At 36.5% G+C, this 26,781-nt stretch overlaps 1 protein-coding gene across 1 annotated transcript in view; it reads right to left on the bottom strand.

Moving 5' to 3' along the window:
• The window catches only part of cog6 (component of oligomeric golgi complex 6), a 28,108-nt gene continuing 1,327 nt past the window's right edge, over positions 1–26,781 (bottom strand). The window contains 17 exon segments of the mRNA XM_032545869.1: positions 1–586; positions 3,892–3,971; positions 4,610–4,663; positions 5,811–5,918; positions 7,309–7,476; positions 7,734–7,865; positions 8,619–8,736; positions 9,231–9,322; positions 9,437–9,501; positions 9,761–9,852; positions 13,015–13,143; positions 14,459–14,552; positions 16,046–16,116; positions 16,597–16,679; positions 17,502–17,570; positions 17,572–17,614; positions 26,465–26,523. Coding sequence (XP_032401760.1) covers positions 439–586; positions 3,892–3,971; positions 4,610–4,663; positions 5,811–5,918; positions 7,309–7,476; positions 7,734–7,865; positions 8,619–8,736; positions 9,231–9,322; positions 9,437–9,501; positions 9,761–9,852; positions 13,015–13,143; positions 14,459–14,552; positions 16,046–16,116; positions 16,597–16,679; positions 17,502–17,570; positions 17,572–17,614; positions 26,465–26,523 — 1,605 coding nt within the window. The 3' untranslated portion in view covers positions 1–438.

Here is a 26,781-nt window from a genome sequence, read left to right as displayed (position 1 = left end):
GTTAAAGTCAACTTTATGTTTGCAGTTAAGCCTCAGAAGTTCTTCTTGGCGTTGTTGTTAAATTCTTCCTGACCGCTTCTATGTGTGGAAAACAATAAAAGTCTTACACTTGAGTGTTTTCATTTGTTTTAAGTAGAGCTCAGCTTTCCAAATATATAAAAAGCTCTTGTTGTTTTCTGCAATTATAAAATACAAAAATGTGTAAAGGATATAAAAAGACAAAGGAGTCACAGAACAAATGGTTACATGACTCGCATGTGAAGTTTTAATTCCAAACACACAAAGCTTTATATACAGGCACATCTCTCTGACGTCATTGATTTCGCAGGAGCTGCACCCATCCCGTTTCTGTTATTCACATTTAGGTCATTACGCTACACAGATGGCATGCCTCTTTTGTGTGCAGTCTTTGAAGCAGACGAGGCAAATAAAGGTTTCTCAAGACAACAAGGTCTGGACCTGTTGAGGTGATCTGGGTACCAGGTTCTCCGGGTCCTTGTAGGCGTTAGCCGGGCTGGTCAGAGCTGTGTGAACCTCTCCATAGGCTCTGCACACCAGCTCTGTGGACTGACGGAAAATCTGCTCCCTGCAAAAACAGACAAAACACTTGAGAGGCTGCGCTTAATGAACAATTCATAGCTCAGTGGAAAGATTCTAAATTTGATATAATGTAATTAATCGTGAAGAGGAAATTACACGTGATTTTCTAAATTTATGTCACAATTAAAAACCTGAAAAGTGGGACTTGCATTCATAAGAAGGTGCTGAGGTTAGAATCTGTAAATAGTAGGGATGAACCGATATTTACATTTGGGCCAATATTGATATCCGATATTACTGTTGCGGTTATCCTACAGGTTTCACCAACTCAAATTTAATACATTTTAAAGATTGCTCCTTTTAATGTTGTTCCTTATAGCTGCATCTGTGGCGCTCTATTCTCTCTTTGGTTCTATTCTCTATTCCTTTTCTTTTTTTCATCCTTCTCTGCTGTATTTTCCCCCATTGTAACTTTGTTACATTAAAATACCTCAGTAGCTATGACTGATGCATTACCACCAAGTTTAAAATCCACTAACTCCGACTTCAGAGTTTGTGTCGCACCAAATGCTGCTCTTAGATCAGTGTGAGCAGTAGCAGTGGCAGTGATCATTTTCAGGGGAGCAAAACTGTTACATTTCCGGGACCTGCTTGTAGCTCTTGGTAGCAGCCGTGTGCTACTCACTGCATATGTATCTCTACAGTCTTAACCCCCGCAGTGCCAAGCTTTTGTGCGCAGAATGTACGTAGCAGTGCTTGGGTTGGCAACAGCAGTGAGCCAGTGGTGAACACGAACATTGTTCAGTCAATAAGCGATAAATTTGCACTTGCCCATAGTAGACGCAAAAAATCAAGCTAGCAGCTAAATACTAGTAGTTTCAACAACCTCGAGTCATAGAACGTATTGAAAAAGTCTTCTGTTAGACGAAGGTTTGAGTTGCGAGCAAAGACCTGCAAGAAAAAATAACTGAGTGGAAAGTACAAGATTAAATAGTCCTACCACCACAAAATCGGCAGGACTACTGCCACAGATTAGTGACTCCTTATGTGTAAGTCATTAGTAGTCGCAGGTCATGGGTCATTTAAGACCTGTGATTAATGCATTTAAGGCCAACTTACATTTTCTAAATTAGTTTAAGACCTAAATGCCTTCATTTTAAATACATATATTTAAAACTTTTTAAGGACATACAGACACCCTCGGTCACCAATGTTAGACTTATTTTCCTGCCCTTTTGACACCCTAAAAAAAAGACCAAACCACTGACAATGGCTCCTTACTTCAGTTATACCCCCCACAGTCCGGCTGCATCACTACAATGGCCACAAACCCAAATAAATACCAAAAAAAAACACACAAACGGCAACAAGATGGAAATATTATTGGTCATGACCAATAAGAATATGTAAATTTTCCAACGTCAGCCAATGTTAATCGCAATATACTGCACATCCCCAGTTAAGAAGGCATCTATTAGTCATGCACTCTGTAAATCTGTAATTCGTTTTGGTAAGAAAAAAAGGCTTTGTTGAAAGCAAAAGGAAGTTCCTGTTAAAGTTTCCCACTAATCATGTGGTAGGAAGTTGCTCTGGTCAGGGGGAACTAAAATTTAACTACTTCATCTACATGGATAACATTAGGTATGGTGGAAAACCAACACATCAGTCCAAACACAGCATCCCCAGCTGGATTCATGCTGTTGGCAGAGTTGTGCTGTGGGAATGCTTTTCTTTAGCAAGAGCAGGGAAAGTAAACAGAAAATGAATGTAACTAAATAAAGGAATTTGTTAGAGGCAAAAGACAATGTCCAGACCCAAATCTAATTTAAAATCTGCGACTGGACAACTGGTGTTCATAGACACTCTCCATCTAATCTGACTGAACTTTAGCAATAGCTTTACATAGAAGAATGGGAAAAGACATCTGGTCTTTAGATGTGTAAGGTTGTTGGAGACAAAACCAAAAAGAATTGCAGGTGTAATTGCACTAAATTGGGCCTGGGGCCTGATTTATATGAAGAATTTTAATTTAAGTTTAGTTTAATATTTTGTGTATACAAATTATGAGAATCATCTGATAAATACATTTCCAATGGACTGTCAGTCAGAGTGAGTCAGAATTTTATTCCGTGTGCATATCCCGGCAGGACTGATACAAATCTTGACAGTGTTTGGTACACACTGCCATCTATAGATAAAGATCACATTCACAGCTGACTGGCTCAAACAAAAGCATCTAAATATTTATTATTACTATCGGTTATATTACCCACCTGGATTGACTGATAATGTCATTTAGGTTTGAAATATATATATGCTGATTTAGAGAATTTTTAAGCTTTTTTTCATTTTCAACACAGCAGAAAGACATTTTAGGACAATTGGTTTGATAGAACATAATGTGTGAAGATGTGAATTAGGCTAAACTATGATGTCATTTCCACATGTTTTGTAAAATTAATAATAAAAATGTATAGAACAAAAATTTTATTTGATTACTTCCATATTATCACTATTTGCTTTTCTTTCTTTTTGCATTTATTATATTTTAGGTAAGTACTCTAATTAAGATTTCAGGAAAAGTAAAACAAAAAATAAATAAATAAGTTTTGCATAAATGCATAGGAGCCTAGTGAGAGGACTGGAGCACACGGTTGTATCCCTCTCAGGCTCTTGAGGATCCATATTTTTAATTGGCCCGCAGAGAGCCTGGTACCACAGTGGAGTTTATAACACCTTCTACCACACCAAGTGTAACATCATAAAATGTCAAATGAAAGGAAGCCCAAAAAAAAATGATTACTTCCCCATTTATAGCGTTTTTCAGGGTGTTTTTGTGTATTTATGTGAGCAGAGAAGCATGAGAGCTTGGCAGGGATGACGAATGATTTCAGGCTACGAGTATGAGTGAGAAATGGAGCAGAAGCTAATTAATGGCGTCCTGCACATCAGTTCTGCTGTGTCCATTAATAGAGAACATTAACCTGAGGTACAGAGTGCTTCTCAAGCCTGCTGCGCTTTCCCCGTAAGCACAACTCGCAAAAAGAACCCTGAAACGCAGCAGCTGGATTGAGCTAAAAGCATGGGCGTTTTCTGATCAGTGAGACAAATAGAAGCAGTCCAGCTGAATATTTGCTCAGTGTGTTGGTGGATTTAGCAATTTAGCGTCCGAACTCCTCGTGCATTTAGTCGAGTGTTTTGCTCAGTAGGCTGAAATGATTCTGTTACATCTGAAAAACAAATGTTGACCATCATTAGGTAAAAGCTCCTGTTCTATTTTTAAAATCTCCTTTTTATTTCACGTAATGCGGTAAAAATTTGAGCTCATCTTGTGTGTTCTTTCAGACTCACTTGATGGCTGCGCTCAGAAGGAAGTTGAGCTGCGGCATCACAAGAGTGTCCGGTGATGATAGGTACCGATCAAACTGGACCTGTACGGAAATGAAAGAAACCTTATAGGTATAGAGTGCCTTACAAGTGTATTTACACCCAATGAAATCACAAATGGCAATGTATTTTAATTAGGTTGTTCCCCTTTGATTTTATTTTTTTATTTTTGTTTTTTTAACAAAGTTCTGAAGCATTCATACAACACATGGAAGACAATCTGTGGACAACTACACACCAGACTGGTGGAGCCTACATACTAATTTGGTGATTTTTGAAGACAGTTGCTCTGCATTTTTAGTTAGTAGTATCAGAGTGAACTTCTCTCTTTGCAGTGACGATGATTATTTACAGTGCACACAATTCCCATAAGCTTCATATATTTGAACTGCCACATTTCATATGTCATGGCAAAACGTTAGCAATCCAGTAGAATTTAAAACTTCAATAAAGTCTACGTCTCCAAGAAACAATCGTCATTTCTCAATAGTACTGTAGAGTGTCCAGACCCTATGTATGAAGGGGCAGGTTGTTACCAGGTTAGTTCATCACATAACATCTTAATTAAATATGTTCAGGCGAGAGACTATAACAAGACAAAATGAGGACAAGTTTTCTAAGAGTTCAGTTTTGCAATGTATGAAGATAAATTTGCTTTAATTGTACATATAGGCCAACCCACCATTGCCGTTTTCACCGAAGAGACGTCCATACTGGGGAGGAGAGACAGAGGACCCTGGGAAAATAGAAGCAAATATTAGATTTCACTTTAACAGTAACAGTACTCAATCACTAGAACTTCAATAACTAACTACATTTATTTATGTTTGCAAAGATGTATTTTTTATAAGAATAACTGAAACTACATGTAAATAAAAGTAAGACTAAATATTATGTGTCTGAACCTGTGAGTTTGGATGTGAGAACAAGGGAAGCCTTCACCTGAATACAAATGCAAAGAAGACAAAGCAAATACATACTGCCTGTATGTACACAGCAACGGGTACTTTTAAGGCAATTAGCTTTCACTGTAAGTCTAAAACGGCTACATTAGGCAAGCTTAAATGCCTAAATTGCCCACATTAAATCCAGCAAATAAAAGAAAGTGCAAGGTTCAAAATGACGGGAAAATTACGGACATTTAAACAATCATAAAGCCTCCGCTGAAGGCTGCAGGATTTTTTAATGGAACACACCACAGCTTTATTTCCGATTTTTAATTTATGTATGATAGAAAAGAAAATGTTACATGAAGGGTAACAATAAGGAATAAACATAATGCTTTAATAATATTAACAACTGTTAGGATGGATTCTTGCTTGTGACTAATACCTGAGATGTAGTCCAGCAGACTAAGGAGCAAGACATTTAAAGTACACAACAATAAGGAAGAAGTGAGAAGGCCACCCAGGTAGGGTTGAGGTCTGCAGGAAAATGATGGTTTGTAACCGTTCTGTGTCGAGCAGTAGCATCAGTGGGGCGTGGTGTGTCCTTACATGACCCAAGGGCAGGACTCGCAAGCTAAACCACAACTATGAGTTTCACTCAGCCCAATAGAAAATGCTAAAACGAGAAGAGGAAGGCTCCAGGACAGGGCTCTTATCTGCACAAGACACTTCTGGAGAGGCCAGTATATTTTAATAGAACATGACACAATCTGTCTTTCCTCTCTCCTTTTCTCATCTGTAAATCTGATAAAAACCCCATTATGCTCCAACAAAGACGCAGGTCAGGTGGTAACCATAGCAATAGGAAAGCCTATAAACACTTCTGAAGCCCAAAGAGAGAGCACAAACCATACTTCAGGGGACATATACCATTTAAAAAAAACACCCACAAAAACAAGAGAACCATTATGGATGTAAAATGTGAGTGTTTCAGACCTGTTCAGCAGTGTGCTGCTGCACGCAGCTGTAAATATAACTTAGTCCAGCTCTGGTCAACACGTAGGACGCCTGCTCGTTGATCAGCGTATCAAGGTGAGCCTCAATCTGAAAAATGCGACACAGAAGGAGAGAGAGGCTTGAAAACTGATTCCATGCATTGTGAATCAATGGCACTTGTGGTTAATGGAGAACTACCGTGCTATTGATACTGAAACTTGTATGGAGGCTCTTGTGGTGCTCAATTACAAAAGACGTGCTAAAAATAAAAGGATGGATGGCGCGTTTAAGCACGAGCAACAATACATGACGCATTCGCTTTCATGAGACGGCAAATTAAATCTTTTTAGTAAAAGTTTTCAGCTGTGGGTTGTAATCAGAGGGATAGGAATAGTTATTTATTTATTTTTTTTTACAATAAGCCTACAGTCAACGTGACTTTAAGCTGAGCCATTATGCTGGATAACTGTGTTTCATGGTTATCTACTGTTGCTTCAGACTGGCATGATTTACCACAACAATTATTGTTATCTTGACATATTTGACAAATAAAATGGATCAACACATTGTCATATAAAGTGTTTTGAAAAAGTATTTATACCCACTGAATCTGTCCACATTTTGTCATGTAAAACCACAATCTTTTATAAATTTCTATGAGGTTTAACAAGCAGAAAGACACAAACTGGTACATAATTATAAAACAGAAAATTTTTAATTCACACAATTTAGTCCTGACCCTACCATGTATCACAGTAGGGATGCTTCTATCATGCAGTATTTGCGTATGTACAACAAAAGCCTCAAAGCTTCTGTAATTTTTTAATTACCTAAACCTACTTTAAACTTCTCCACAACTTCATGAGCTGACCTGTCTGCTGTGTTGATGATACCATTTGTTCCCAAAGCCAAGGTCATCACAGGACAGATGAGTAATTTAATACTGAGATTAAATTACTCACAGTTAAAACTCAATTTAATCTTCCATCTGCTTCTCAATTATATGATACTTTGGGTGGTTTTGTCACATAAAATCTTAAAATAAATTGAAGCTTGTAGTTATTGCATGAAAAAATGTAGATAGCTCCAAAGGGTAAGAAGACTGTCCTAACATTATAGCTTTATAGCTAATTTTTACATAAAAACTAGTTAACTCACTGAATGGACTGAGTTAATGTTAACCATCATGCTAACATTAACTGCTAGCATTGTGGCTAACTGTTAGCCACCATGTCTTATATCTCACGGTAAGACATGGTGTCTTACCGTGTAAGATACGGTAAGACACCATGATACATGATAGTGATAGCATTTAAGCTAACATTAGCTTTATACCTAATTTTGAATATACATACAGTACATACAATATCGGCAAATACTGCACTGATGATATCAGTTATTATGGAAGTCTATTTTCTTCTCTTGATATGACGATACATTTGGGATATATAGTGCAGCCCTATTCACTAAGAGATGATTGCTTATAATCGGGATATACCTGGAACTCGAGCATCTCAAGCCTCTTGTCAGTGAACTCAAACAGAGCTAATGTAGTCTTCATGACATACAGGGAGTTGACCATGTAAGTGGCCATGTCAGCTGTTCCAAGGTTACTGGCTGAGACGGTACATAACTGTAGGAGGGGATCCAGAATGCAAGAAAGCACCTAAAACAGATAAAGTAAGACAAGACATGAAGAACAGCGTATAATAGATAGGATTTTAATGAAAAGAGAGCTTCAAATATTAACAGTCAGTGCTTTGACAAAGTCAAATCTATTTCATGCCAAAAAAAATTTTTTGGGTAATCACAGCATAAAAGATATCCTGCATTTCTGGTCCCATATTGATAAACAAAAACAAGTGATGTTTTAAAAGATTTGAATTCAACGCTTAAATTAGAGATTTGCAGTTGCATTTTTACCTGAGCAAAGTCAGCCTGCCGAGCATCCAGAGGAACTACAGACGAGTCATGGGATGTTAGCACCTCCCTGAGGAGGGTGAGGGTCTGATTGAGGGATGCTGTGGGTCCAAGGTCCGGAGGCGGCAGCTCCACCTGCGTATACACACAGAGTGTAAAATATAACACCAATACAGGAGAAATATCATAGAAGGCAATCAAATTTGTTTCTAAAAATATAAAAACACATAAAAACTTATTTGCACTAAAAATCTTCTATTCTCTGGGTTTGAATCTACAAAGCTTTTGTGATGAAGAGAGTTCTGATTTCATTGGGCTCAGTACACAGGTTGCAGAACTGACCAAGGGCACCTTTGTCCACCTAATAGAGCAAATTATGAAAAGGTTGTGTTCCTGGGATTAGCTGAAATTGACACCAAAACCTAAGGGCATCCAATTTGATTAACACTGAGCCACAGGGATAATTCTTGTAACTGCTATTGATCAGAGCAGAGCCACCGTGGAAAATGAAGGAGCTCATGCTCGTGCTACGGTACATTTGGAAGCCAATTTAACTAAACAGTTCGAAGGAGAGCGTTTCTTGGCAGCTAGCGCCATTTTGCTGTTGTGGCCAGGAGGCTGAAACTGTTTACCAGCTTAAGTGGTGCAGAAATAGCCTTGTTGACTTTGAGAGTTTACACCTAAAGGAGAAATACGCATGTTCACAAGGAGCAAAGCTAAACTCTGCTGCACTGTGATTTCAGCATTTTCACAAAAGAACATTGCAAATCATCTCTATTTATGAAAATAAAGCCTCTGTTTTCTCCGCAGGATAATATGTTCCTATCAATCTTCTTCTAATACCAGTCTGAACAAATAGAAAATGAAATTGCCATGTTCTTCCAGCACCTTGTCCATTAGTCTGCTCGCATGAAGGCTCAGGCTGTTGAAGAACATCTTTTTGCTCAGGAGGTGCATTTCCTCAATAGTGATGAGCATGGAGGCCACACTGGTCCCAATGATGGAGCTGAGCAAAGATCCAATCAGGAAAGTTAGAAGATTCTGACTGTTTTAATGACAACACAACATTTCTGTTCAGGCAGTGCCCAGTCCTTTCACTTTGTGCACATTTTGCCAGTCTACAACGATATCTTATCAGAAATATATGAACTACAGTAGTGAAATATTGTAAAGTGGAAACAAAATAAAGGTTTTTACACACAAAAACATTCCCAATTTTCCCCAATGTCAAATTTCAAATTTTTGAAAGACTTTGAAAACCTTGCATCATTTTCCTTCCACCTCACGATTAGACACTACTTTCTGTTGGCCAATCACAATACGTTGCAACAACAGACAGAACTAAAACTGTTCAAGCTGCCACACGCCATAAAAAACCTACAAAAAACCTGAGAAAATTACAAAATGGATCATAAAAAAATATGTTTTCCTTTTTTTTTGTTTTTTTTAAAAACAGAAATCTGACTGTTCATTTGCTTCCTGGAGCAAAAATTCAAATACCTGATTGTGTGGTGGTAGAACTTCAGCAGGTTAGAGAGCTTGTAGAGGAGGACAGCACCCGGCTCTGCCACAATGACTTGTTCTATCCGTACCTGAGGAGAAGATCGATAACAGAACAGCTGGGCTGATGAGCAAAACCTGACAAAAAACACAGCGTGCAGGCGGCTCAGACTAAAATGGCGTTTAAAACATAACTGGTTGCTCACTTTCAGTGGTCTGCAAACCCCCTCTGTGATGTGCCCCACCACTTCCTGCATGTTCTCCTCCACACCTAATACAAAGGGAAGGAATTAAAAACTCAATCAAGGCTTCAACAGCTTTAATGCATGTGTTTATAACAATGGTAAGAGAGGCATTCACTAGTAAAATCATTTATTTCGTGGAGGTTATTCTTCAGTAACTGAGATAAACTATTTCAATATAATTTAGTAAAACACCTACAAAATGTTGGTTACATTCATGTGCTTTACATTCATCACATGATCCTGAAATCAGATCATAAAATATTAGACCCCTCAAAGTTGAAATACCTTGTAGAGTGACTTGTTTTAGTAGCGCTTCTAGATGCTCTTTCTCTGAGGCAGTTGCTTGGTGCAGCCAGGCCAGCATGTCCCCAACATATCTAAAGAAAAAAAAAAAAAATAAATCAGTACTAATACACAGGCAGTAGTGAAATACCTCTAGGAAAGGACAGCCAAGTTTTCATTTTTGTTGTCACACACAAGAGTTGTTGGCTTTTTAAGTAATGGTTGTTCTTGAGCTCACTTATGCGATGAATTCCCATTTTTAAAAAATCCCAACAACAAATATTTAACCTTCCTATGATTAAATATAGGACTCAAGTTGCACTTTTTCACAGCGTGCACAAAAATGCTTAAATAGACTAAAAACGGGCATAAAATAAATAACACAACTCAATTTTTAAATATTTTTTTAATCGGTACTAAAATTAAATTCAGTTCTCACCAGAGAATGCACTCTACTTTTTTGTGGGAATTTGACTGAAAATTCTGTCATAATCTTTTTCTTTTTTTTACCTCTTAATTTTTAAAATAATAACAGAGAGATGCACCCTTTAATCTAAGCTGAATAATTACTATTTTTTGAAATGCAAGTTTGGTTACAGAGACTTCACAATCTGTTTCTGATTATTGCTGTTTTGGTTGTTTTGTTTATTTCAATACTTAAAATGTTTTCCAGTTCCAGTGTTAAATGTTCTTTAGAAATTAAAGATCTGTTTTTATCTTTGAGAGGGTGTACACTTGTACTAATATGCTATTATTATTATGTTAGTTGAAACTGGTCTGAAAATTACAGTATTGTTTATTACAACATTTTCAGAGAAAGTGTATTATCCAGCTAAATTTATTATCATGACAGGCCTTATGAAATGATGATGCCCTTTATAAATATTTCTGTCCAAAGCAGAAACACTCCTGCTAGAAATACAGGCCATATGGGCATAATTTACTTAAACAGTGTAGTTCTATATACAATGAAAAGTATCTCAACAAATGGAACAGAGGAGATGAAAGGCTCATGATAAAGGTTCAGGGAAGCATAATAGAAAGAGTGATACCTATAAACTCTAATAAACACAAGCAATGCAGTGATGAAAAAAATATTGTTAAAATTCTGCCACTTCCTGTTTCTATTTTTGAATACATGTGTTGCAAGCATTTTTACAATAAGAATAGCTCATTTACAACTCAAGGCAGAAGCAATATTTGTGTTTCTCACCTTTCTGTTTCAGACCCAAAAATGTACATAATGTATTGTTATTTTACATCAAACAAGTCAAAAACACAGTTTTAAGATTCACACATTCTCTACTGCTGTTTTAAACTTGGCAAGATGGCGTGAATTTGTGGGTGTCAGTACATAGGAAGTGAGAAAGAACTTGATGTTCTGAGAAATGCTGATGTCCCCGATGAAGTGGAAGGGATTTTTGTGTTCCACACAGAGCTGATATTCTGAGAAAATCTCCTGTTTGGCTCCAGGGTAAAAGAGGGAGAAGATATGGTGCAAAGGGAAACAGGCACAATCCAAGATTTTGCAAGATGACCTATAACCAGATTGGCACTAAATCTGATTTATTTATACATCAATTATCACAATAACTTTTCCTGTAACTGTAAAATAAGGGGTTTTGGGACAATTACTTTGTCTCATTAAGAGCATATTTGTCAAAAATAGAAACATAGTAAATATGTATTATTTCATCAAAGCACTTTCAAATATTTTTTTATGTCAATTTTAGAGAAATGACAAGTAGAGGCTTAAAAGGCTGAATAATTAATCTATCAAATTTATTTGTATGGCACATTTTTGAAACAAGGCAGTTTTAAGTGCTTTACATCAAAAAACTCAAAAATATAAAGTCATACACTCACAATTAAGAAACTGTTACTTTCAGTTGTAATAGAAAATGCTGTGTAAACCAAACATAACTTGACGCCTTGAAATGGGCCACTGTATCTCTGCACTTTACCACAACAACGATTATCCATTATTCTGTTTACAACCGTCCTTTGGAACGTTTGACTGAGAAGTAGTTCATATGATAGGCTCAGTAAACTTCCACCAGGTGTTTGATATTTGCTTCTGCTGCTAGTCTGGAGGAGCTGAGTGAGGCGGAAGCTCGGCTGGACACTGCAGCTCCAAGGAGGAGTTTGCGGAAGTAGGTGGGACTTTGTGGGAGAAAGTGTTTAGGGACCCCTGAATGAATTCAAGGATTCCTCAAATGTGCATGAAAGAATCATGTATGCAACACTCCAAGTATGTTTTTGATGAGGTAATAACATTATAACCTAATATACAGCTAAAAAAAGTTGTTTTTCAATGATACTGTCCCTTTAAGCTAGCTGTTACACTATATGACTCATATCCCATCCATCATATAATAACATCAAGCAACCGCCTAATGTTTTCCTAATTTGTTCTGCAGCCTCAAAGCTAGCCTAAATATACACCCAGCCATGAATCATCAGTTTCAGCGAGTTAAAGCCCTGAAACACTTGGTAAGATCCCAGGAGAACCCAAGATGAGATGCTCCAGCTCAGTCTGAGATTATTTAAGGACACAGAACACATTGATTATACATAAATGAGTGAGGAGCCGTCGCACATTCAAAATGCTTAAAAAATGTGTTCTAGTTTAAATAAGTACATTTGTGCTATTTGAAAAGTGGTATCTATCATCCTTAACAGGATTAAGTTCAATATACTTTCACTTTTAATGTGCAAAGATATCTCTGTGATCCAAGGTGAGAGTGAGGATCAGAAAAATATCTACATTAGTAAATTAAGGCTGAATGTATATGATTGAATTTGAAAGTTTACAATAGGACTGACAAACCAATGCAATTATTTGTGCACAGCCACATATTTTTGTTCTGCAAATCTGAACTGTTCACTTTTTAATTCACACAATAAAGGAAGCAACTGGGATTTTCTATTTGTAAGGTAGTGATGGTCGCTTTAAACATCCAAGTGTAGGATGACAAACAGAAAAGAAAGGGAGGAAAACAGATGGTAGAAAGCAACATTAACTGAAGAGATTTTGAGCTAGTTTACTGTTTACCTGTTTTTTCCACAGATTTTATTTTTATGTGGTTTAAGCATAAAAAAGGTTAGTCTAGATATGACTGCTTAAACACCAATTAGTAAAATTAAAATCTATTAAACCAAAAAGCCTCTCTTTGCCCAAAAAGTCATCATTATTTCTGTATTTTTGTCCCAAAGTGTTTTTTAGGAGTGATATCTCTATAAGACAGAAGATGTACCTCAAAGGGTCATGTGAATGCATTTCTATGGGTCGTGGTGTGCCCCCTGGACCACCGCGGGTCAGGGCGTCGATAAAGCCTCGCACCACAGCACATCTGCGCGCGGTCCCAAACTCATCCAGGGTGTACCTGAACAAACAAGAGGAGGCAATATTCAACAGCCGGACCTCATGAGAAAAGACAGCAGCCATGGTGTTGTTGTGAAGACTGTAAGCTGTGGTCAGTTCCTAAGATCAACAGTTGGGGCCTGCTTTTCCATAAAGAATGAGTTTGGAGCCGTGTTGATGGCTTGGCGGTAAGGACCTTTGCGACAGACTAAACAGAAGATAGCTGGCTAAATTAAGACACAGAGAGCTACAGGATCCAGCCTCAACATCCTCAGCCTTAGGGCGACCTTGGACACTTTGTGACCACAGAGACAGGTGCACATCCGAAAACACAGACACAAGGGCTTAGCCTTGAAAACATCAAAAAACATGTTGAAGTTTCAAACTTTTCTTTGCTGTTTACCACCTCTTTCACGACAAAAATAAACGCTTGTTAAATAGGTCTATATCTGTAGTGCTCTGCAAAGGTATTCACTTTTTAGAATAGAATAGAATAGAATTCAACTTGATTGTTTTTGCACATTTTGTCAAGTTGAGATTTCATTGCATTATATTAAAATTTTATGTGATATATCAACACAAAGTAGCACATAATTCTGACATAAAAGGAAAAAAAAATAAATAAAATATATGCACTTATATTCAGCTCCCCTGAGTCAAACTTCGTAGAAACACCTTTAGCTGCCTTTACAGCTGCAAGTCTTTTGTGTTGTGTCTACTACAGAGACTTTGCATATTATTCTTTCTAAAGTAGCTGTAGTCAAATAGCTTAGAGAGTACTATTTTCTCTTTATGCTAAGATTTTGTGTTTGGATTTTGACTGGACCATTCAAAACACATGAAAATGCTCACATAAGATCAACCGCTGCAATAATCTCAAGACTTTTGCTTCGAAAATGTGCACTACTTTGCACTGGTCTATCAAATAAAATCACAATAAAATTGCATTGCAGTTTATGGCTGCAAGGTGAAAAAGTTCAACGGTCATGAATCCTTTTGCGTGAAAGTTTTAAACATTTTGTATTTTTAGATGTCTTTCTTTTAATTTTAGAAGATCTGCTCTCTGCTGAGGGTGACATTTTGTGTTGCTTCAGGCTGCTTACTTTGGTGTTTTATAACTGAACCTTGTTGTTCTATCCAGGAACAAAGCAGCAACAATACCCCGAGGTTTCACAATTTACTTAGGACTGGCCAAAGAATAGACTTATGGTGAAATAAACATAGATCCAAGAAATCACAGATTCCAAGTGTAACATACAGGTCAGTAAACAGATTAGAGTGTCTATTTTTACAAAGATGTCTCTGTTTGTGAGATTTGTGAGTGTGTCTTTACTTACTTGTAAAGAACAGGTCGATCTTGCAAAGCCTCCATGGCTTGAGTCAACACTGGGCTAATATCACACGTTTCCTGAGTCAGTCCCCGGCATTCATCTGGGAAAAAAAAAAAAAAGTAGAATCACAGAATGCATTTTTTTCTGAACTCTCATTTTATTTTTCTTATTGTAGGCATCTTGAGCTACATAAGACTTAGAGTTTCTGAATACTTTTGATCACAAAAGTGAACAAAAGTATGTGCTACCTTCCTGAGCACATGCAAATCAAAGCTTTCAAGTCATCTTGCTAACAGGTTTTCTCGTGGGCTTTTGCTAAGAAGTCAGTTTTATTCAATATAAAACAAACTGAACAATTATCCAGACATAAAAAAGCAGGTATAGACTCCAGTATTATGCTGGAAATAAAATTGTTATCAAAATGTCTCTGTACTTTGCAAATACATATAACAATTACCCTTTCCAAAGCAAATAAAATACTATCCTATGCACATAAAACATTATCTACAGTCCTGAGCAGTCAGGAGTGTAAAATTTAGCCCTAGAAAACACTGACATATTGATTCGAATATTCAGAACGGCTAATGTTAAATCCTTTCTACTGGTGAAGTACAACTAGTCCCAGGGGCACGGGTGCTTTGCTTAAATTATTCTCTGTATTTTGCTTCTGCACAACAATAAATAACAGTTTTTTGGTGATTTAAACAGTCTAGTTCCAGTGGCAATGCAAGATATTAGGAAGACAAGAAATGATGTTATAATAGTTGCACTCTATGTCCTGCCCTGGTGAAATATTTTATTGACAACACTGATTATTAACATTTTCCACACTCCTTTCTATTTTTTTCCCCCATCATCACAGGAAGTCTCTACTCTCTCTGAGCTTCAGCATCTTGGTCACTAAGCTCTATATCTGCTCTGGGCATAAAAGGGAGTGGAATGCCATCCAACTGGTCAAATTGTCAAGAAGAAGCTGAATGTAAGACATTAGAATTATTATAGAATATAGAATTATAACAAAAAAAGCGCACAAGCAGTTCTTTGAGATTGTGATATTGCTAATATGAACATTTTAATTATTAATTATGATACAATATATCTGGTGCAGATTTAATTTCCAGTTTAATTTCTAAAAAATGACAAGTTGTGGAAAATTTTATTTGCTGCGTTTTCTCCACCTAAACAATTCAGAAGACACAAGTCATCTGGAAGTCGTAGGAGCATCATACTGTGGGAGTGATTTCCTTCAGCAGGCACAAAGCTTTAATCTTTTTTTGATCTTCAAAAAAAGATGAAAATGTTCTACTTCGTGTTTATCAATCATGTAAAATCCATATAAAGAAAACAGAAGTTTGAATCTGGAACATAAATTGCAAAAAAGATAAAGGAATATAAAATGTTTAGCAAGGCACAATGTGCAAATAAAGCACAGGTTTTCATTTGTTATATTTAATACAGACTTTAGAAATATAAAAAAAAATAATAAATCAATGGCTAAGGAATGAAATTGACTTTTGATTAAGTTATGAACATACTGTTGGTCCACAGTGAGTTGTCACCATGCAGCTGATGGTAATCGTGTGCAGTACTCACTCTGAGCCCAGCGGTAAAGCTGCTCATACGCCGTCTCCTGCAACACTGCCATCTGCTCCATGATCTCTAACCTAGAACGGGCACACATGCCAAGGACAGACATTACATACATATGACTTGTAGCAGAGTGTTAAACTGACAGTGATATGAATACTAATCTTTGGCAACTTAGGATGAAGGCCAGGACACTCAGAGTGCTGACAGAACTGCACGCCTCACTGAATCACCTTCTTGGCACAGCTCTGCTTTATGCTGTTGTTGAAGTGTTAGATTTGTCTCTGCATATTATAAGCTGTTTATTCATTGAAAATTCTTCCTTAAAGTTTTCTTTACATGCTTTATAGTTGGGATTATACAAGTGAATCCCAAACTCTTCAGCTTCTGACATATTTACAAAACAATGGGAGCCCAATTATTGTTGGACAAACAACAAATTCTATTTTCAAGTATCACATTTCAAAGACAGTTAACCTCAACCCTTAAAGTTAGGCCTGTCTATACTTTGATTGTGAAGCATTGCGAGACATTGTGCAGTCAGATGTGAACCTTACCCTGCGGTTTGCTGGTTGGTTCGTAGGAGGATTTTCACATCCTCGTGGATGTGCTTAACCCGGCTGAGAACCTTGAAGAAATCCTGAGAAATTAAGCAACAAACACATCACATTCATTAGCAAGACAATCAAGAACTTAATGAACATACATTTAGTAGGCAGGGCTTTGAAGTAATGATGTAATGACATATTTAAGCCTATCGCAATAAGCAACTAATTGCATGATAAATTGAAATGAGCTTGGTATTTTCCATTCTGATTATTAACATTTTGAAGGGCAACTTTGTTTACGGTTTTGGTTGCAAGTGTTTATATTTATTTTATTAACTGTTTTTGTTTGTTGTACTTTTCCATATAAATTGTCTTCCAGTCCCATTTATTTGCCTTATTTACAGTTTTATGTATTCTGTACTTACATTTTATTGTATTAGATATTAATTCTTACAGAATAGTTGTTTTTATTGGATGGTTGGGGTGGAAGTTTTGTGTCTTTTCAATAATCGATCTATACTCACACTGTTGGCTGCTCAATTGTAAACGAATCAAATTGTGAACCTACCCAAGATTCAATGCCTTATCAGTTTGTCGTCATAACGACAAGGTGTCAAACTGTTATCCCAGCAGATATTTTTCCCTAATAAAAATCCACTGGGATAACAGCAGATTATCACAGCATATCATAAAAATACACACACTCTTCAAATTTTCATTTGTGAAGCATTTGGAACATTTGAACATTTTCTACTTTGAGTTGACACTGCCACATAAAATAAAATATGCTACATTTTGGGATTGTAATGTGATAAAGTATGAAAAAGTTCAGGGGATGTGAACACTTTTGCAAGGTACAGGACATCATTTTTGCTCACATGGTCTGATTCATTGGGCTTTGTGATAAAGATTACCTCTGTAACAGGTGCGTCTCGAGCCCTTCGCAGTGTGGCCATTTCCTCGTTGGACAGCTGGAACTTGGCGAAGAAAAGCTTGAGCCACCTGAGCTCTCACCTCAAGTCGTTGGCTGCGGAGACAAAAAGAAAGAGAAAATCATTTACTTAATTTGTTATTGTTTTATTTAAATGTTTCAACATATAACACATTCTTTTCATTTAGATTTTAGTAAATGTATTTAAGATTTTGGTTTACGTTTCTTCTTACATGGCAAATTCTTATGAAGAATTTACCACTTACATGTAAGAGTTTACACTTTAGTCTATCATTGAGTTTCATCTGTGTATTCTCTCATCCTTCAATTCTTTGAGTCAAAAAAAAAAAAAAAACTGAAGAAGCTGGAGGAACACCCCAGGCTTTTATTGCACATAAAAAAAGGAATGCTGTCAACAACATGTAATGCTTAAGGATCTCCAGCAGATGGCAGTCAGACTCTACAGATCCCATATATGCTCCTATGCTGCCTACATTCTTTCAGCAGGGTGGGACACTGAGTGAAAAATATCATCCACAGGAATGGGAAGATCAGCAGGACAAAAGCCAAGAGCTAAAGAAAAGAGTTGGACCCCTGCCAGCAAATAACAGCGATCACTATCATGTCAGGAAGTGCCTCATCACAATAGAGACCATGGCAACGGTCCCAGTCAAACGGGGAACTCGTCACAGGGCGGCAGAACAACAGCAGGTCCTCCCTCTGTTCCCATCTTCCTGGCCAAACCATCCCGTTTATTTTCCATCCATTCACAGAGAGAGCCAACCATGAGCAGTAAATCACCGGAGTATTTTGGTAGAGCTGAATAACCTGGTGATTATCTAACCTTTGATTCTCGCATACCTACAACTCGAGCTCAGGCTGCTGAAAGCAGGGGACTGTAAAACGGTTCCCGAACTCTGTGATTCAGTTTTCCCTCTGTGGCTCGCACCAAGCCTGACACAGAGGCACCCCAAGGCTCCTCCGCCCTTTGTGATTTTACGTGTTGCTATTTTAGCTGCCAAACATACAAAGACAATAGATACACCGTTAAACTTGGCATGCTCTCACAGTTGTCTTTAAAAAAAAAAAAATAACACAATCAAAAGTGTAAGAGGAATATTAATGTTTCCCCACCCGCCCCTCAAAATTCACAGAGATAAAATACTCCTGCGAATAATTAAAATGGCCTTTGGATATATGTGCTTTCACTGTGGGATTTCTTAAATGTCTGCAATTACAAGAAGCTCGTATTTAAATAATTAAAAATATTCTGAATTAAAAGGAATGAAGCCGGAAAGAAAACCCACTAATCTACAAGATCTTAGAAACAAAGAACAAAACGGATTAAAAAGCATGGATCACAACAGACAACTGAATGCACAAAAAAAAAAACTTGTTTTGCTAATGAGGTCATTAATTATATTAACGATTGCATATATTAGAAGTATGTGAACATGCTTGCTTCACATTCTGCACAAGGAGTCATAAAGTAAGACCTCTAACTGTTGCGACTCTGGATCCAGTAATTCTATGTTCTTAGGTGTAGCATGCATTTATATTCAATATAGTGCAATCAACTACCTTTAGAAATCAATTAGTTAATAAATACTTCAATACAATGTCGATTTCAACCTTTTGTTTTGCATAGAAAAACTTGTGTGGTAAAAACAAAAAAACGCTGAAAAACACCCAACAATAAAACATGGAGGAGTCAGAATCATGCAGTGTGGATGTTTTTCTTCAATATGGGTAAAAAAAAAACTGGTCACTGAATTTTAAAGGATGCATAAACCTTAATAGACGGGAATCCTAGAAGAAAACCTGCTGGAATAATATAGAAACATTAAACATACAGCCCGAGATACAATCTAATGTAAATTAAAGAATAACAGCAGAACGGAACAAATAAAGTCCAGGCCTAAACTTCGCAAACAATCTAGGGCAAGACTTATAAAGTGACATTTCTCACAAATTCTGACAGACTTTGGTCTATTTTGCTAAAGAAAAATGGGCAAAAATTTCAATCCCTACACATACTAAGTTGGGAGAGATGTGCACCAAAAGACATGGAGCTGCAAAAAGTGATTTTACAAAATATTGAATTCAAACAAATGGCACTTTTTTCAGGTTTATATTTGTGAGCAATTTTGTAACCACAGATTCATTTCCTTTCACTTTAAAATCATGCTCAATTTTGCGTTATCTGTCACACAAAATCCCAAAGAAAAACATTGTAATCTGCGTTTCTAAAACAACAAAATGTGGGAAAAAAATCAAGGGGTTTGAACACATCTGCAAGGAACTGTATGCGGTTAATCTAAATGAAAATAAATAACACTGTCAGATGCAGTTTATTAAAATGGGACCTGTTTACATGTTAGTGGAAAATCTAAGTAAACAACTTATTCTACTACTCAATTAAGTTCCCATATCAAATGCAGCATGGTCCAATTTGTTTGAGCTTCAAAAAGTACTTGTTTTGAACCTTTCCACATTATGTATTTTTTGGGATGTTTATAAATAAATTTAAAGCATCACATTTATGACAAGGTATCTGTACAAATATCAAGCCTAACTTAAGACTTTTGAAGATCTTTTTAATACCACCTTGAATAAAATATAGGACAAAAAAAAACCCTATAAATTTAACAAATGTTGCTGCATTACAATCAAGCTGACCCGGACCCTTAAAAGTTGTTTTCAACATAGCCTCCTACTGGGTCGGCAAGAGAAGTGAGCTAGTAGCGAAAGTGGATGTCATCCAGCCAACTTGCACTTACCAATGATGGATGCAAAAAAGCTAGTTAGCTCCCTAGGTAACAAGGGTATTATAGCAGTTTGTTACCGGTAGGCTAAACAACCTGGAGCAGGAAATGAAGATGTTTGCATGCAACTAAAACTTTTTTCTTACAGAAAAGTCCCCATAGAAAAGCAAATAAAAAATTTAAATAGTTCTGCCACAACAACATTTAAGACCTGTAATTAACATATTTAAAAGCTAACTTACATCTTTTTAAATGAATTTAACACATTTTAAGGCCTTACTTTTGACATGCAAATTTAAGACATTTTAAGGATGTGTGGACACCCTGTATGAGCTGCCTTGAGAAAAGCCTTAAATTTCGTACATAAAGAAAGACTAAACATGACCAACTTGGAAATATCATAAATCAGAATAACGAGAACCTGAACATTGGGTAGAGTCAAAGACAAACTTTCCTTTTAGAACAAGCAAGAACAGAAATGAGTAAGTGGAGGGGTAATTTTATAAACCTCTGTCCGGACATGATCCGTTCTCCTCGAGGCTGACATCACTGAATACCACAGAAATGCAGCATACTTGGATCAACAAATAACACAATCCAACCTACGCAACATATTTGTACTAGTGCTTCAAAAAGAGGTCAACAAGCTTATTTTATTAATCTCAAGCAAGGGCAATATTAAAGAAGAGTGCTGTGATTGGATGAAACGTCTCTTATTGCATGTGAGCATGCTCAGATTTAGCCCGATAGATTCAGTCTGTTCAAGCACAGAAATTGTTCATGAACTATAACACCCTATAACATTTGCAGTGCCCATTTAATTATCTCACAACACTAGGCTGATAGTGCAGCTTGATCAGAGAGCCACAACTATGAATTACCAAAGAAAACTGAAGGAAAAGTGAACAACAGCCCTTTGTAATAAAGGAGAGAGTTCAACAAGCTCATAAGATGTGAATTATGTTGAATATTCATGAGAATCTATGGGGGGCATTTCAAAGAATTGCATAAAAATCTGGCATTCACAGAGCTGTTAGATGGTTAGTTACGCACCGTGATCAAAGAGCGCATGCAGTTACATCAGGAAACACAAAGGAATGCTGACTGCTGTAGCCTCATTAGCACCAAGCTGGGCTTTAATAATGCTCAAGTGTCATATTACGAAGGTTGCATGCACTCTCTGATATCAGTCATTGTTCTCTCTGGGATTTCACCCCTCTTTATTTATTAATGAACTGTACAAAAGTCATACTGAGAACATTCGCTCTCTTCAGCAACAAGAGTTCTCATACCGCACAAGGCTCAAGGTCTGATTATTTGTCACATGTTAGTAGGAATTTTTGTGAGCTTACAATCCATTGCAAAAGGTATTCAAACTTTTGAATGTTTCCTAATTTTGTCCTGTTATAATCAAATAGCCCAATGCATTTCAATGGGGTGTGAAAAGCCGACGCAAAGTAAAGTCATTTACTATGCAGTAAATGATATGCAGTTTTCAATATTTCTTATTTACAAACAAACAATCTGTCAACAGGACAGATAGTAGTCATTTACATGTAAATGCAAATGAATACCAACATTTCTTCTGAGTGACATTAAAGTGACATTTAGCCAGAGTGGTACTACAGCAAAGTACAGTATATTCATGTATTAGATGGCTTAGTCAATGCCCAGACTTAATTCAAATTGAGAATCTGTTATAAGATTTGAAATAGCTGTTTACAGATTCTCTGCATCCAATCAAAGTAAGCTTGAACTACTTTGCAAAGAATGGGTAAACATTTTAGTCTTTAGATGTGAAATAACAGTAGGGCCATACCCTAAAAGACTTGTAATTTGCAGCAAAGTACAGGTGCTGCAAGTATTGACTTAGAGAGGGATAATAAAAATCACACTGTTCAGGTATTTATTCAAGACTATGTGCTGCACGTGGGTCCATCACATAACATCTAAATAAAATGCTTTGAGGTTTGTGCTCATACGTCACCAAATGTGGAAAGGTTCAAGGGCAATCATCACTTTTGCAGGACACTGAATGCTTTTATTCCCTTTTGGATATACAATGAGCTAGGTCCAGAAAAGATGCATGAACAGATTAGCATTGGAGACCACACCATCACCTCTGGCTTTGGCTGCTTGTGAGTTCACGTTGTCAACAGAAACATCAGTTTATGAGACGTGTTTGCATGATTACATGCCATGTTAATGCAAAGATTACAGAGTGGAGCAGGTGGGCAGCATTGTATTTCATTATAGAGTAACACACAACATCTATTTAGCGCTTTTGATGACAGCACCTTTAAACAGTGCCAACCCAAAACAAAAGAACCTGGTGACTGAAAGCCAGGTCAGCTGCAGCTCATTGCCTCACAGCCCCTACCTTCACTTCCACGAACTAGACTTTATCAGCAGATTCTTTCTGTTTCATTAGAGCTGACAAATGACACAATGTAGCGAGCAGATGAGGCAGATAAGAGGCAAAGAAAAGGCAAATCAGGAACATCAGCAGAGGCTTGGAAACCACTGTTCTCCCCCAACAGAACTGCCCCATGAGTAATGTGACACTGCTGTAATAAGCATCAACAAGAAAGGAACATAAAGAGAAAAACCATAGACTGCAGAGTCTTGTGTGACCTGAAAAAAGATCTGACCAAGAAGACTGCAGAGAGCCAACTCGTTGCAAACTGAAGGACGACAGCTTGCCGGCACGGTTTTGCCGGCAGCCCTTCTGAGACAAAATTACGAGAGACAAGGTCAAAGCCCAGTGTGTGCAGACTAGTCAATGTGGCTGTGGGGTCACTGCAGTTCTAAGCATGAAAATGTCACACAGGCAGACAGCAGGTCCCGAAGGGAGCGCTGCGCAGGAAAAAGGACAAAAACCACTCAGCACTCAGGAGGACACTTGTGTCAAGCGTCTGAGTACTTCAGGAAATGCACGTCACAAAACGTACATGGTCTTAATTCGCTTCCTACATGTGCTCCCTGGTGACTGTCTCCACTCCCGTCTTTTCTTGCTTGCCTGTCTATTCAACTTTCAGGCTTCTCCATCTCTGTCACCTCTTTATAAGGAAGGTGCTGATGGTGAAGCGCTGGAGCGTGAACTGCAGTGGTACTGTCGCTAATGTCTGCAAATGTCCCTCACCACAAATTTACATCAACCTCTGCAGCACCCCTACCTTCATGTCAAAACACAAGGTCACTGATCACATCTGTTACAAATGCTAATGAACCCCAGCCTAAGGCAACTCCCAGTGGACAAGAACAGGTCGAATATTTTCCCGCCGCTGTCACTACTGATGGCGCAAAGAGTGAGACATTAAGATATGATACGCAAAAGCTGATAAAGCTGTCATTTTGTTTTATTTTTTAATAAAACCCTAACAATGAATGCAAACTCCACATCCTGTCCATACGACATGTTATGAATTAGAGCAACTAAAATGTTGACCTTGTGCTGAGCAGAGGACTACACAGTATCAGCCCCACAATAAATATATCAGAACTGATTAGCTGTAAGACAATGGTGCAAATCTGTTTCTTTTGGAAGAAGGCAATGGGACATTCTGGTAAATTCTGTTGTGTTTATGTCAGTAAAACACGGTGCAAACCACCTTGGTAGGAAGTTGTATTTTTCACAAGTCATTTTGAAAAATCCTTGCATATTTTGCAACAGCTCCTTGCACTGTTGGTCATGCACATTAATTGTATACATTTTTAGACTCAAATCTTTATATATTTCTGGACACAATTTTAAAATCAGGACTAGATCATCTTGAATAAAACATATCTTTCAAAGCAGAACTTGTTACCTTAGATATCTTTCTCTTTGTAAAAATGTAAGCTGTGATGTGGTAAACTAAGTACAAAAGATGTCTTTAATAAAAGTTAGTTTTAGAGACTTGAATTTTCCTTAAAGTTTAAGACATGATTATTAAATTTTATTTGTTGTTAATTTCCTTTAAGAAATTGTCTTTTTTTTTAAACTTGCAGATAACAGAATGAGGAATAAAGTGTTTAAAAAATGTTTTAACTTATCCAAACTTGGAAAACCTGATTCTTTGTAAGAAATTCCTGCATTATTAAAAGCACAATAAACATAGTCTGCCATTTCTGCAAAATCTTTCGCACAAAACTTTTTTTAATATTATGTTACACTTGTTGAATATTTTTGGCATTATCATTCTGATTAAATTCTCTGAATGAAAATAATTGTAAAACATGTAAATAAAAACAGCCAAAATAAGATTTTTGGGAGGAAAAAATATAATGGAATATGGAGAAAATAACTAAAAGCATTTCATACACAGTAATAAATGTATTTTGTCTCAAAGTATGTATCACATTTTTTTTAAAAGTCATTTTGTCTCCAAACAAATAGTTGCTGAAGAAAGGTTAGGAATTCACATAAATCAGGCATCATATTGCACTCCTTGTACATTTAGCTCCTTCCAGTTAAGCCTAAGAAAACATACAGCACTAAAGATATCTTATCTGTTTGCACATTTACTCAGTGTTATGATGGGTTAAATATTTTAGCTCTCAATTACTGATTCTTTTGAAACTATGTCATCATCAAAACTAAACGCACACTCCCAGACACAAAGTCCTACAGCAGGCCTTTGAAGTTTATCAAGGCCTAACATTCAGACAAAAACAAACACCTATTTCATTAAGGCTGACTGTTGGTCTCCTTAACATAAGTTATGATACATCTGTAGAACTGATAACAGTCCTCATAAATTATTCAGTTCTCCTCCCACAGCTTTTTAATCAGCCCTTACAGCATTTCCCCAAATCATTCAAACTGCAAAAGGCAAGTATGAAAATCTTCAACTTATTAGCAAGCAAACTTTAAAGTTGATGTATTTGGAGGGGTGTAATAGTCGGCATAAATTACAGCTTGAGTCACTTTGGATACAAGAAGAAGAAGAAACAAATGTCATGTTTCATATTACTTTAAACAACAAAAATAAGCTGACTTCAGTGATGAGGCTCTAAGGTTGCAGATCTGTACTGACACATCTCAACAATATCATTTTGGCTCAGACGTCTTTAAAAAAGAGATTATGAATCTGAGGACAAGTTCCTGTTAAAACGAAAGTTAAACCAGAATGAAAACTCAAATTTATTTCAGAAAATCAATAAAAAAAATAAAACTCACTTCAGATAGATTAATTACAAATTTTAAACATTTATTTTTTATCATTCTGATAATTGTGTAAATTTGAAATATTAAATAAGACCAATTAAAAACTGATTTTTAATACATAAATGTTGAATTAATTACATATGCAACAATAGGAAAGACTGATGGCTTATCAGGTGGCCATCAGTCATTGAGAGACTCCATAGGGAGAGAAAGTCATTAGACGCTAAAGAAGCTATAGCTGTTCACAGTGTGCTGCAACCAAGCATATTAATGAAAGGACAAGGTTTGGGAAGATTAACTAAGTCATAATCATCAAAATAAATAGGAACAAACACTTGAAATATATCACTGAATGCGTAATTAATACATTTTATTTTCAGCTTTTCAACATGAATTACTTAAATAATTTGACTTTTTAATTGTATATAGAATGTTGCAATAAAAAGAAAAAAAAAAACTTAATGGAAATGACAATGAAATGTGATGGAATAAGTTATTCCAAAATGAGTTTTTCCATCAGAAAAAATTCTGACATATAGCTGATAAGTGACTTACAATAAGGATAACTCTCTGTTTCCATAGTCATAGTGTCTTAGTATGAAATCCAGATTTTGACATAAGGTTTTTGATGACAAAGTAAACTGAATTACACTTAATGATACCTTGTTGAATACTTTTCACTTAATTCAATATTTATGCAACTGCTACACTGTCAGTCAGGCACATATTTAAACTGCCAATTTGACCAGATTTACTAATCTATAAAATCTATAAAATGACTATTACTCCTAAAATTAAAGACTGGAGTTATGTCTGGACATATAAATTAACTGACTTTAAACATATGCATGTACATAATGTGTTGCTTTTAACTATGTCTGCTTATTTAACTTTAAATTTTATACTCTGAACAATTTTGCTTTTGTTGCCTAACAATCTGCTCCCAACAAAATGTCATTGTATTGCCTTAGGCATACAATGACAATAAAGTTCTATCTATCTATTTATTTTGTAGCAAAATAATGAACTCACTTTTCTCCTTGCAGCTTGTTAGTTTTTACAATGAGGTCTTGAGTTTGCTCTTTCGCAGCCTGTTGAAGAGAAAGTGTGTTATTATAATTATTATTATTTTTATTATTATTTACCTTTATTTCACCAGGATTAAAAACATATTTTACAATAGAATATTGGCAGCAGCACATAGAGTTTACAGAACATTCACATCAAAGCAGAAAAAGTTAACACCATCATAAATTAATTAGTGAAAACATTACTCAGCTAAAACATTTACAGATAGATGATTCCTTCTCAAAATCAGTAATTGTAATTGCAGGTATCTCGCCATGTAT

The sequence above is a fragment of the Xiphophorus hellerii genome, chromosome 18 (genome assembly GCF_003331165.1).
Source record: "Xiphophorus hellerii strain 12219 chromosome 18, Xiphophorus_hellerii-4.1, whole genome shotgun sequence".
In the NCBI taxonomy this organism is placed as follows: Eukaryota; Metazoa; Chordata; class Actinopteri; order Cyprinodontiformes; family Poeciliidae; genus Xiphophorus; species Xiphophorus hellerii.
Note: the sequence above shows the minus strand (reverse complement) of the source record. Positions and strands in the feature narration are given on the sequence as shown.